Genomic DNA, 14,618 nt, shown 5'->3' with positions numbered 1-14,618 from the left:
AAGAAAAAACACATCAATTTTGCCCATACTCTTGCCTCTGATCTGGCTGATTGTTGGCAGGGTCACAAACTGTGAAATAACAGGTTCTTTTGGCCCATTAGCCTACTGTCCAATATACATGATGGTGGTGTTGGGGGGGGGTATATTTTAACATTTTATATTTTAAAATTATGGCATGTTGTTTAAAAATTGATCATTATTGAAAGCAGCTCTTTGTCAGGAACCTCAGCAGTAACAGCAGAGTGTTCTGGAATAGGCGCAAGCACTGACCTTGGAGAGCCAAACATAGAGCTGGGGGCCACACATTTCATTCAATGACACTTTCCCTATATTTTACTTATTTTGACTGAGAAATGTTTTATTGACAATTTTGATAACCCTTCACTTTTAATCCAGGTCTGTAGTGTGAAATGTTCTCGGCTGTGTTTTTGTTTAAAAATGTTTTCCGAATTGTAGCTGTGTTTAATTCATATCCAGAAAAATATATATTCCAATATAATATACTCAGCATAAACAATTTAAATAGATTCTATATTTTTGGTCCATCCATGACATATTACTAAAGTAGCCTATTTACTGTTGTTGATGTGGGTCACTTGCTGTTAGCCAATTCACTTTCTCGTACCAGGAGAGCTGAAAGGAACGAGTATTATTCCCTACCTTTTTCACCAAGTCAATTTGAGGCGTTGGTCTACCCTGCGCTTTAATTTTAATTTTTTCCTCGAAAGGAAGACTGGCAAATGGCTTCGCCAAAATTAAATCAGCAATGCTTGGCATCCGTGCGCAGCTTTCTTGCTAGCTGACTAGCCCCCTCAAGTTCAAGTTCAGTCACTCAAATAAACGACATTTCTGGAACTAAGATAGCAAACTTGACAACACTATATTTACACTTTATTTACAATGAAAATATATACAAACTAAAAAAGCTGGTAGAAACCGTATGTAATGAATGAAATCGAAATGTAAGCTGATCTCTTACAATACACCACAGCACTTGCGAATCCGCATGGGACTGAACTGAGATTCACCGCTGCCTGTCTATATTTGAAACGAGCTGTCAATCAAAGAAAATATCCGGCCGCTTTCACCAATCACCAGTCTCCTCGCGGAAAGCTTTGCCATGTCCCTCCCATGTGAGGCTGGGAGTCCGTGGGCGGGCATTTTCGCAGTATTTGTCCAATAACCATCTTGCATTTTGAGATTGAAAAGCGCATAGCTCCCAAATGCCATTGAAGTCCACTGAGGCTGGGAGTCCGTGAGACTCCGTGGGCGGGCGTTTTCGCAGTATTTGTCCAATAATCGTCTTGCATTTTGATATTGAAAGCGCAGAGCTCCCAAATGCCATTGAAGTCCACTGAGGCTGGGCTGCATCGCGCTGTCACGAGGGGGAAAAACTCACACACACATTAGGCGAACTGGGGAAAGTTATAACGGAATGATTTCGCACTGTAGTGGGTTGAGCACATATATTTCTATGATTCTGGATCTGAAATAGCAACGTTATAAGGTCGGCTATAACATAATCCTAGCGCAATTCATCCTACACGATGTTCGTCATTTTTAGAGGAGGCTGAGCCTCCCTCGTTGTCTTAGAGCAATCGCCCGTGCTACACCCATACCACAGTGAAAGAAAGAAAGAAAGAAAGAAAGAAAGAAAGAAAGAAAGAAAGAAAGAAGTCACACTTCACTGTGAGATCACAATTTTTCCCATTCTGATGTTTGAACATTGTGAACATGAACTGAAGCTCTTGATTTGTATCTGCGTGATTTGATGTCAAGGGATCAGCTGATTAGAGAACAGCAGGTGGATGGATGGGTGTTCCTTATAAAGTGTATTTATTGTTTTTACATCAAACGAGCTGAAGTTTGAAGAGTTTTAATACTGTAATGACACGATGATGTTTCTCATCACATTCGCCACACCTTCTCATGCTCTGTCTGTACGTTTATCAGTGTTTGTTGTCTCTGATTGCTGTCCTCATGTCTTTCAGTCTGTGTTTGCGAGACAATGCTCCTGCAACCTTCCGCTCCTGCGTCATGCTCAGAGACTGCCAGATGTCCGATTGGTCCTCCTGGAGCTCGTGTTCGAAGACCTGCCAATCATCTGATTTGTCTCCTGGTTACCGTGTAAGGAGTCGAACCGTTACTCAGCCCAGTGTTGGGCGAGGACGAGAATGCCCCACCCTCCAGGAGAAGGAGGCCTGCAATATTATCGGGGATTTGCTTCCCAAGTGCCCCAGGTAAACACTAATCACCTACAACACACACCACTTTACACTTCTGATCTTGACTCATTCGTGCTAATTATACAAAAAGTCACCTTTTTATCAATTTTAGCTGTATTTTTTTTTCCATGATGACATGTAAAACCGTACAGCGAGCATGTTACTTGCTCACTCCAGGTCCGCTGATTGGTCAGAAGTGGCAGCTTCACTGAATATGATCTCAGAACAGTCTTCTAGGGCAAATACAGCACCTCATGGCTAAGGGCCCGTTTACACGAGGACGCTGTCGGGTAAAAACGACTAAATATTTTATCGGAAGTGCCTTTCGTCTACACGGGGACGGCGTTTCCGAGGCTGAAAAACGGAAAAAATTGAAAACGCCTTCCAGAGTGGATAAGTTAAAAACAGCTCCTGTTGCATATCCGTCTAAACTACCCAATACGCGAAACTCTGCTCGGATCTGCTCACGTCGGGTACGCGTTTACGTCATACATATGTCATATACTGTACATGCCAGCACGGGAAGTAAGAAAGTAAGTAAAAAAGTAAGAGCATGTCTGATTACATCGATCCAACGGACCTTCAAGCTGCTCTGGCAGCTTTAATAAACGTCCAGGAGTCCTTCGAACATCTATACCGAATCTGCACATATACCGCTAATGAACAGAGGCGGGTGTAGTATGCTCTTACTTTTTTACTTACTTTCTTACTTACCATAGCCAGAGTAGTCAAAGTTTTCGCGGCGCAGGTCAGACAAGACGGAAGACGTTGCGCATGCGTGCAGTCATAGCGGAGGTCTTTCACAGCACCACCTAGCCGCCTGGCATGCACATCCAATTGAATTCCACACATTTATGCGTCACCGTATAGACGCAGATTTCCTCCTTGAAAACGGTCGTGGAGACGCGGAAAAAAGTGAGAACGAAAACGGACTTTTGCGTTTTTGTTTCAGACCATCCCCGTGTAAAGTGGGCCTAAGTTCTCATCTCTCTCACGGCCGCTCTGACTCATTTGCGAATGGGTCTGTAGGCGGGGCTGAGAAGGACGGACATATGATCCAATTGTCCAAGGGGGGGCGAGGGGTGCAGTCTTGAATGCGTGCTGGATAATTGTATCTACAAGATCTCACATGTTTTCCCCTCGTCAGTGTTTTGATGAAATGTGGGTCGAACTGACCTGAGTGATGTGTTGGTGAAGTCCCCAGCGACAGTGAAGAAGCCATCAGTGTGATCTGTCCGAAGCTCGCTGATTCTTGGCGGGATGTAAACAGCAATGATGATAACTGTAGTGAGCTCTCTGGGAATATCGAAAGTTCTGGATCTAACTGCTAAAACCTCCACGAGTGCTGAACATTGCACACAGCTGCATTCAGACACCAGCTGGAAACACTCAAACTGCCACGACACATCTTACCCAACAGATAAGCGTTTCTGTCAGCGCGGAAGCCCATCTAGCTGGATCACGGAGTCAGCGATGCCTTCGTGCAGTCATGTCTCGGTGAAGATGAGCTCACAGCAGTGTCTTATCTCACTCCAGGAGATCAGAATCAGTCTTAAACAGTGAGGTTGATTGTCTGTGGAGCACACGTTGGAGAGGAGAAGAGAGTGTGGGTTGGCTCTGGTTCGTCTTGAGCCACATGGATCCTTGATCGCTTACTACACTTCCATTTTCACACACACTGCTTTTGCCGGACTTCCAGGTGGGCATAGAACCCAGGTGATCCCATGGCATGGCCACATGGAGTCTTTAGAATGGTGATGCAGTGTAGTTTCTCAAGCGTGTCTCCATGTGGTTGTGTTGTGTGGTGTTTTCTGAAGTCCAGAGCCTGTTGACAGTTGGAGAAGTGTTTATCGGTTGTTTCTACTGATATTTCAAACTTAACGAGACACAGTCTCTGTGAGAAAAGTACAAAAATCGCACCATGATTGAGACCCGGTGTGGCCACTGTCACCTGGTTCACTGCCTTTATATATACACACACCCATATACGTATATATATATACACATACATACATACATACATACATACATACATATAGTGCTGAGCATAAATGAGTGCACCCCCTTTGAAAAGTAACATTTTAAACAATATCTCAATGAACACAAACAATTTCCAAAATGTTCACAAGACAAAGTTTAATATAACATCTGTTTAACTTATAACGTGAAAGTAAGGTTAATAATATAACTTAGATTACACATTGTTTTCAGTTTTACTCAAATTAGGGTGGTGCAAAAATGAGTACACCCCACAACAAAAACTACTACATCTAGTACTTTGTATGGCCTCCATGATTTTTAATGACAGCACCAAGTCTTCTAGGCATGGAATGAACAAGTTGGCGACATTTTGCAACATCAGTCTTTTTCCATTCTTCAACAACGACCTCTTTTAGTGACTGGATGCTGGATGGAGAGTGATGCTCAACTCGTCTCTTCAGAATTCCCCAAAGAAAATCATTTCTTTACACCACAAAGGTGAAGGCTACAAGAAGATCAGCAAAGCTTTACTTATCAGTCAGAATACTGTAGCAAAAGTGGTACAAAAATTTAAGAAAGATGGAACTGCAACCATCTCACAGAGACGTCCAGGTCGTCCACGGAAGTTAACACCTCGACAGGAGCGTCTTCTGATGAGAAGGGTTGAAGAAAATCGGCATGCAAGTTCACTGCAGTTATCTAAAGAAGTAGAAAGCCAAACTGGGGTGACTATTTCCCGTGACACAATACGGCGTACACTGCAGAGGAATGGCATGCATGGATGCCATCCACGAAAGAAGCCTTTCCTAAAGCCCAGGCACAAAAAAGCCCGCCTAGAGTTTGCCAGGGCCCATGCTGACAAAGATGAAGACTACTGGGACTCTATACTCTGGAGTGATGAGACCAAGATAAAATGCTTTTGGAACTGATGGCTTCAAAACTGTATGGCGTCGCAAAGGTGAGGAATACAAAGAAAACTGCCTGGTGCCTACAGTGAAACATGGTGGTGGCAGCGTCCTTATGTGGGGCTGCATGAGTGCTGCTGGTGTCGGGGAGCTGCATTTCATTGATGGCATCATGAATTCACAGACGTATTGCTCTATACTGAAAGAGAAGATGCTACCATCACTCCGTGCCCTTGGTCGTCGTGCACTTTTCCAACATGACTAAACACACATCTAAGGCCACTGTTGGATTTCTGAAGAAGAACAGGGTGAAAGTGATTCAGTGGCCAAGTATGTCTCCTGATCTGAACCCAATCGAACACCTATGGGGAATTCTGAAGAGACAAGTTGAGCATCGCTCTCCATCCAGCATCCAGTCACTAAAAGAGGTCATTGTTGAAGAATGGAAAAAGATTGATGTTGCAAAATGTCGCCAACTTGTTCATTCCATGCCTAGAAGACTTGGTGCTGTCATTAAAAATCATGGAGGCCATACAAAGTACTAGATGTAGTAGTTTTTGTTGTGGGGTGTACTCATTTTTGCACCACCCTAATTTGAGTAAAACTGAAAAATGTGTAATCTAAGTTATATTATTAACCTTACTTTCCCGTTATAAGTTAAACAGATATTATATCAAATCAAATCAAGTTTATTTGTATAGCGCTTTTAACAATAAACATTGTCGCAAAGCAGCTTTACAGAATTTGAACGACTTAAAACATGAGCTAATTTTATCCCTAATCTATCCCCAATGACCAAGCCTGTGGCGACGGTGGCAAGGAAAAACTCCCTCAGACGACATGAGGAAGAAACCTCGAGAGGAACCAGACTCAAAAGGGAACCCATCCTCATTTGGGCAACAACAGACAGCCTGACTATAATATTAACAGTTTTAACAGGTATAACCTCAACTGTCCTCATGGGGCCGTCCTTCACAGGAGCGGTGCGATAAAACTCCGACCAGACACAGGGCACCAGGATGGATCAAGCAGGTCCGAGGGGCAGAAGAGGCCAGCATCTCAATCCCAGGATCAACATGTAACTCAGAGGGACAGATTGGGGGGGGAAGAGAGAGAGAAAGAAAACACGTTGTTAGGTATGCCCTAAAAATGTCAAGTATTAAATCTGTGTGGTAGGCTCGCAGAGACGAGAGTCTTTACATCAGGCATAACACACAACAATGGCATGTTAATATGGTAAAATATATCATGACCTGCTCTGGCTGGATGCTTGATTGGGTGATGGGAGCACACTCCTCAGCAATGATGAGATGCAGATGGGCCCCTTAGGGCTGGCCAAGACAATTCAGTGACATTTCACCGGGTCTGGGACATGCGACAGAATGTCTGACGGCCGATTCCCTGCAGGCTACGATAGCCAGTCGAGGTCTCCACCCTCTCCACCAAAAGATTTCCTGTTGACTCCATGTAACTCAGAGGGACAGATTTGGGGTGGGGAGGAGGGAAAGAAAACACAGGTGGTTAGGTATGCCCAATGTCACCTGAATAAGTAGGAACAGTATACATATTGCACCGAGTACAAGCAGGGACTCCGGCAACTAACTATGACAGCATAACTAAAAGGGGAGAGCCAGAAGGTAACACAGGCATGAGGGAGCCCCGGGACATAAAGCAGCCAGCCACTACACCGTCAACAAACTTGAGTGAACAAGCGAGTGGGGACTGACAGCATCCATACATCCCAGTTTACCAAAACACTCTATGTCTGAGGACCCTCCAGATCTACTCCTTTACCTCATAAACACCATTAACAAAAGGCTTGACTAAACAGATATGTTTTCAGCCTAGACTTAAATGCTGAGACTGTGTCTGATTCCTGAACATTACTTAGAAGGCTGTTCCATAACAGTGGGGCTTTGTAAGAAAAGGCTCTGCCCCCTGATGTAGCCTTCACTATACGAGGTACCAGCAGATAGCCTGCACCTTTTGATCTAAGTAGGCGTGGCGGGTCATAGAGGAGCAGAAGTTCACTCAGGTACTGTGGTGCGAGACCATTTAGTGCTTTAAAGGTCAATAGTAGTATTTTATAATCAATACGAAATTTGATTGGGAGCCAATGCAGTGTGGATAAGACAGGCGTGATGTGGTCATATTTTCTAGTTCTAGTAAGGACTCTTGCTGCTGCATTTTGAACTAACTGGAGCTTGTTTATGCACTTATTGGAACATCCAGACAGTAAGGCATTACAATAATCCAACCTGGAGGTAACGAAAGCATGAGCTAGTTTTTCTGCGTCATGCAATGACATTAAATTTCTTATCTTTGCAATATTTCTGAGATGAAAGAAAGCTATCCGGGTAATGTTATCAATGTGAGTTTCGAATGAAAGACTGGGGTCAATAATCACTCCGAGGTCTTTTACTGCTGCACGTGAAGAAACAGAAAGGCCATCCAGAGTCACTGTGTAATCAGAAAACTTACTTCTAGCTGTATGTGGTCCTAGCACAAGTACTTCAGTCTTGTCAGAGTTAAGCAGAAGGAAGTTAATAAGCATCCAGTGTCTAATGTCCTTTACACATTCCTCAATTCTATTAAGCTGGTGTCTCTCATCAGGTTTTGCAGAGACATACAACTGTGTGTCATCAGCATAACAGTGGAAACTAATACAATGTTTACGAATAATATCGCCCAGAGGTAACATATATAGAGAAAAAAGCAGTGGACCCAAGACAGAACCTTGTGGAACACCAAACTTTACCTCAGTACGTCTAGAAATATCACCATTTATATCAACATACTGATAACGATCAGTTAGATAAGACCTGAGCCAGGAGAGGGCCGTTCCCTTAACTCCCACAACATTTTCTAGTCTATCCAGAAGAATGGAATGATCAATGGTATCAAATGCTGCACTAAGGTCAAGCAACACAAGTAGCGAGACACAGCCCTGATCAGACGCCAACAGTAGGTTGTTTACTACTTTAACCAGTGCTGTCTCTGTGCTATGATGAGGTCTAAATCCTGACTGATACATTTCATGGATGTTATTCCTATGTAAATATGAGCATAACTGCTGTGCCACAGCTTTTTCAAGGATCTTGGAGATAAAGGGGAGGTTTGATATTGGCCGATAATTGGACAGCTGACAGGGATCAAGGTCAGGTTTTTTAATCAGGGGTTTGATAACTGCTAGTTTAAAGGATTTGGGTACATAGCCAATCATAAGAGAAGAATTTATTATTTTTAGAAGCGGTTCAATTACTCCAGGCATTATCTGTTTGAATAGATGTGTCGGTAAGGGATCTAGTACACAAGTTGAGGCTTTTGATGTAGAGATTAATGAGAGTAATTCAGTTTCTTTTAGGGGAGTAAAACATTCTAACTGATGATCTGATACAGTTATATTGTTAACTACAAAGTCACTTTCATTGTCTGACTTTAAATTAGTAGTTTGAATTTTTTGTCGGATATTCTCAATTTTGTCATTAAAAAAATTCATGAAGTCGTTGCTACTACATACTGCAGGTGTGCATGTGTTGATAGTGGACTTATTCCTGGTTAATTTTGCTACAGTATTAAATAGGAATCTAGGATTATTTTTGTTATCTTCTATTAGGGAGGAGAAATATGTTGATCTCGCAGCACTAAGAGCTTTTCTATACTTCAGGAAGCTCTCCTTCCAAGCTAATTTGAACACGACCAATTTTGTTTGACGCCATTTACGTTCCAATTTTCGAGTGGTCTGTTTTAATGTGCGAGTGTCATCATTATACCAGGGTGCTATTTTTTTGTCTCTGACCATTTTCCTTTTTAGAGGAGCTACATTATCTAAAGTATGGCGGAATGTTGACTCTAAGCATTCAGTTGCCTGATCAAGTTCTGCAGGGGCTGACAGTGACCCAATCAAAGTTGACAGCTCTGGGAGATCATTTATAAAGCTCTGTGCAGTAGTTGACGTGAAAGTACGTTTAATACAGTAGCGTGGTGAGGTGCATATATTATTACTCAGACATATTTTGAATGAGATGAGACAATGATCTGAGATAACTTCAGACTGTGGAAGTATGACTATATTGTCTATGTTTAATCTGAATGTTAGTATTAGATCGAGGGTGTGACCACCATTATGGGTCGGTCCTATGACATTCTGCTTAATCCCGACTGAATCTAAGATGGACACAAACGTTGTTTTTAAAGGGTCTTCTGAGTTATCGAAGTGAATATTAAAATCTCCGACAACTAAAGCTTTGTCTAAGGAAATAACCAGATCTGAGATAAAATCTGCAAATTCAGAAAGAAACTCAGAATATGGCCCCGGGGGCCTGTAAATAATAAGCAATGGAATTAACTGGGTAGACTTATTTTTCGAGGCTACATACATTATATGAGTATGAAGAACTTCAAATGTATTAAATTTATAACCAGGTTTTTGTGTTACACCTACATAATCGTTATAAATAACTGCGACGCCTCCTCCTCTGTCAGTTAGACGAGGCTGGTGTATATAACTGTATCCAGGAGGACTCGCTTCATTTAATGTTATATATTCATTTGGCTTAATCCATGTTTCTGTTAAACACAGTACATTAAACTCCTGATCAGTAATTAGTTCATTAACCATTAGCGCTTTAGATGTAAGAGATCTAATATTTAATAGCCCCACCTTTAGATCAAAGGTGCTGGCAGCAGCTGTACAGTCAGCATGATCTAATTTTATATTGATTAGGTTACTGGAACAAACTCTCTGAAAATTTCTACCTTTTTGTTGAGCTCGGGGAACAGACACAGTCTCAATGTAGTGGACCCTGAGTGACGACTCTGTGCAGCTAGCAGACAGTCAGTTTAGCCTGTTCGTCTGCTCCCTGGCCTTGGCTCTGGATTGTCAGAAATTAACTAGGCCTGTTCTGAGACTATGACCTATGCTGCAGGAAATGAGAGCAGCACCTTCCCGAGTGGGATGGATACCGTCCCGCCCTAACAGGCCAGCAGTGCCCTCAAAATTAGCCCAATTATCTATAAACCCCACACTGTTTTCAGAGCACCACCTGGACAGCCAGCAGTTCAGCGACCATAACCTGCTGTAAGCTACATCGCCACGCCGCATTGGGATGGGGCCAGAGCATACTACAGCATCGGACATCGCCTTCGCTAATTTAAACACTTCTACAAAGTTACTCTTATGCTGCTTTTCCACTACAAACGCGGCTGAGTCGGGCTGAGCCGTGCCGTGCTGAGTCGGGGTGAGCGGGGATGTTGGAGTTGCATTTCGACTACAACCGCGCTGAACCGTGCTGGCTGGAAGTGGGTGGACACATTGGGTGGAGTTAGCGAAAGTGGGTGGACGTCAGGTGATGTCGTTAAGCAGCGCAAACAGTGACATCAGTGAGCTTTTAAGCGGTAGTCTCACGACCCGGATAGTAAACAATAAACATGGAGGACATGGAGTCGTTAGTGTTGCTGGTCTTGGTGCTGTGGCTTGTTGTCACCGACAACGCGGACAGATACTGGCAAGAGCGTATAGATGAGGCGAGGCGCATAAGGCTTCAGAAATTCTCGTAATTCGTAATTCTTCTCCTTCCGGGTTTGCGGTGTTGACAGATCCCAGCGTGCTCGCGGGGCGTGTGTGGGCATGTGAGGACACTCCTCCTCACCAATCAGTGCACAGGGGAGTGTCTGCTCATGCCCCCAGCCTCACTCGGCACGGTTTGGCTCGCTTCAGCCCTACTCCAAAATGGTGTGAGTTTTAGGGGCTAAGCAGGGCTGAAGCGAGCTGAGTCGTGCTGGTTTTTGGTAGTCGAAACGCGAGCCGTGTCGGGCTGAAGTGAGCTGAAGCGAGCTGAAGTGAGCTGAAAAAGGGTAGTGGAAAAGGGCCATAAGTAACCTCAGACTGACGAAGGCATATATCATTAGCTCCTGCATGGATAACTATCTTTGAGAACCTGTGCTTGCCTAGGACCCTAAGATTACCTGCTATGTCCGGCGCCCTGGCTCCCGGTATACACCTGACTAAAGCTGCTGGTGCCCCTAAAGGCTGAGCTAATTTCACGTGCCATATGATAGAGTCCCCTATAACCAGAGCTCTTTCAGGTTTCTCAGTGGGTGCATCACTAAGGAGAGCAAACCTGTTCGACATGTGACGCGGAGAGGAGTGGTGCTCCCGTGGGCGAGCCTCAGCAGTAGCTTTGGCTCTACGCTTATGCCGCCGAGCCGTCACCCATTCGCCCCGCTGTAGACTTTCCCTAACAGAAACTACACTGTTCTCACGCTCACTAACCTGCTCTAAAGCCTGGACACGCGCTTCTAGCACTGAAATCTTCTCCGTCAGAGAGCTAACTAATCTGCACTTATCACAAGTAAAGCTAATAGAGCTATCGCTAGTGACGGAGGAAGAATGACTAAACATCCTGCACTCAGCACACTGAACAGGCTGAAGGGGTGCCATGATGAAAAGATTCACGTACCTTAAATGAAGATCTGTTGATATTAAAGCAGATCAGATGTGGATGGCCTCTGCTTGTGGTCTTTACACAGGAGGAGAGAAAAAGAAGGCTTTATTATAATAAATATATATATTTAATATAATTTATTATATTAAACTTTGTCTTGTCAACATTTTGGAAATCGTTTGTGTTCATTGAGATATTGTTTAAAATGTCACTTTTCAAAGGGGGTGCACTCATTTATGCCGAGCACTGTATATTGTTAGTTTAAAAATATGAATCAAAAATAAAAATGATATACTGACAACAAATCTAAGTAATTAAAAGCAAAAAAAACCCCTAATTCCTCTAAAAATAACTTAATTTTATTTATTTATTTATGAAAATAATAGTTTGTTTAAAAGAATTAACAATTATTATTATATAATTATTTAACAAAATATTAATAAAAATAAAAATAACATGCCTGGAACAAATCTAAGTAACTAAAGCATGAAAACTAATTCCTCTAAAAATAAGTTAATTATAATTTTATTTCTGTAGTTATTTATTTGTAATTAATAATTGTATGTTTAATAATAGTAATCGTTATTATTATATAAAATATTAATCAAAGTAAAATAACATTCTAAGACCAAGCTAACTAATTAAAATCAAGAAAACTAATTCCTCAAAAAGCAAGTTAATTTGAATTAATTAATTATTTTACAATAATTTTAGAAAATTCTTATTTATTTATTTGTTTGTCTGTTTTGTTTATTTATTTATTCATTTATTTATTGTGATCAATTTGAAAGACCTTTAGTTTGTTGAAAACAGTGAATCTCACTCTGAGGTATTTATACAAGGTAATGTGTGAATTCACACAAATCAGACACAGAAAAAAAAATCTCTCTTCAAATAAAACAAATTCAATTAATGTGAAACAAAAACAAATAAACTGCACAAATCCACAATAGAAAATTTACATTTCAATTCATATAAAATTATATATATATATATATATATATATATATATATATATATATATATATATATATATACACACAACCCCGATTCCAAAAAAGTTGGGACAAAGTACAAATTGTAAATAAAAACAGAATGCAATGATGTGGAAGTTTCAAAATTCCATATTTTATTCAGAATAGAACATAGATGACATATCAAATGTTTAAACTGATAAAATATATCATTTAAAGAGAAAAATTAGGCGATTTTAAATTTCATGACAACAACACATCTCAAAAAAGTTGGGACAAGGCCATGTTTACCACTGTGAGACATCCCCTTTTCTCTTTACAACAGTCTGTAAACGTCTGGGGACTGAGGAGACAAGTTGCTCAAGTTTAGGGAGAGGAATGTTAACCCATTCTTGTCTAATGTAGGATTCTAGTTGCTCAAATGTCTTAGGTCTTTTTTGTCGTATCTTCCGTTTTATGATGTGCCAAATGTTTTCTATGGGTGAAAGATCTGGACTGCAGGCTGGCCAGTTCAGTACCCGGACCCTTCTTCTACGCAGCCATGATGCTGTAATTGATGCAGTATGTGGTTTGGCATTGCCATGTTGGAAAATGCAAGGTCTTCCCTGAAAGAGACGTCGTCTGGATGGGAGCATATGTTGCTCTAGAACCTGGATATACCTTTCAGCATTGATGGTGTCTTTCCAGATGTGTAAGCTGCCCATGCCACACGCACTAATGCAACTCCATACCATCAGAGATGCAGGCTTCTGAACTGAGCGCTGATAACAACTTGGGTCGTCCTTCTCCTCTTTAGTCCGAATGACACAGCGTCCCTGATTTCCATAAAGAACTTCAAATTTTGATTCGTCTGACCATAGAACAGTTTTCCACTTTGCCACAGTCCATTTTAAATTAACCTTGGCCCAGAGAAGACGTCTGCACTTCTGGATCGTGTTTAGATACGGCTTCTTCTTTGAACTATAGAGTTTTAGCTGGCAACGGCGGATGGCACGGTGAATTGTGTTCACAGATAATGTTCTCTGGAAATATTCCTGAGCCCATTTTGTGATTTCCAATACAGAAGCATGCCTGTATGTGATGCAGTGCCGTCTAAGGGCCCGAAGATCACGGGCACCCAGTATAGTTTTCCGGCCTTGACCCTTACGCACAGAGATTCTTCCAGATTCTCTGAATCTTTTGATGATATTATGCACTGTAGATGATGATATGTTCAAACTCTTTGCAATTTTACACTGTCGAACTCCTTTCTGATATTGCTCCACTATTTGTCGGCGCAGAATTAGGGGGATTGGTGATCCTCTTCCCATCTTTACTTCTGAGAGCCGCTGCCACTCCAAGATGCTCTTTTTATACCCAGTCATGTTAATGACCTATTGCCAATTGACCTAATGAGTTGCAATTTGGTCCTCTAGCTGTTCCTTTTTTGTACCTTTAACTTTTCCAGCCTCTTATTGCCCCTGTCCCAACTTTTCTGAGATGTGTTGCTGTCATGAAATTTCAAATGAGCCAATATTTGGCATGAAATTTCAAAATGTCTCACTTTCGACATTTGATATGTTGTCTATGTTCTATTGTGAATACAATATCAGTTTTTGAGATTTACAAATTATTGCATTCCGTTTTTATTTACAATTTGTACTTTGTCCCAACTTTTTTGGAATCGCTGTTGTATATTTATTTTTTTAATAGAAATTATTACATTGCCCTCCACATTTATTGCGCCCGCCCCCCCCCCCCCCCCCCCCCCCCATAAAGATTAGGAAGGGTTTGAAAAAAATCCACCTGTTGGTGAAGTCACTTCATTTCACACTGAAAAAAATGTGAAAAATTCAATCTTAAATTGAAATAAATTCATTCAAAGAAAAAAAAACCTAATCCCTCATCAAGAAATAATTACTTTCAACAAAATCCCATGCAAATGTGCAGAGAAAAATAATTATTTTTATTTATTATTTTATATTTATTGACGAAGGATTTGTTTTTCTGTGGAAAAAAAAATTAAAGCTGTACTGCCTTTCAGATTTTTCAAGTGTAGGTCATAAATAGAATTTTCCCCGAAATCAATTATTTTTCTTCAGTGGACCG

The 14,618-nt window shown here is 41.5% G+C and overlaps 1 protein-coding gene across 1 annotated transcript in view; it reads left to right on the top strand.

Moving 5' to 3' along the window:
• Nucleotides 1–14,618, top strand: part of thsd7ba (thrombospondin, type I, domain containing 7Ba) — a 480,459-nt gene that overhangs the window by 134,141 nt on the left and 331,700 nt on the right. Inside the window, exon 4 of the mRNA XM_060930603.1 lies at nt 1,992–2,240. Coding sequence (XP_060786586.1) covers nt 1,992–2,240 — 249 coding nt within the window. The remainder of the gene's footprint in view (nt 1–1,991; nt 2,241–14,618) is intronic.

This window comes from Neoarius graeffei, chromosome 9, assembly GCF_027579695.1.
Source record: "Neoarius graeffei isolate fNeoGra1 chromosome 9, fNeoGra1.pri, whole genome shotgun sequence".
Taxonomy (NCBI): domain Eukaryota; kingdom Metazoa; phylum Chordata; class Actinopteri; order Siluriformes; family Ariidae; genus Neoarius; species Neoarius graeffei.
The sequence above is the reverse complement of the archived record's forward strand: the minus strand, read 5'-3'. Positions and strand labels throughout refer to the sequence as shown.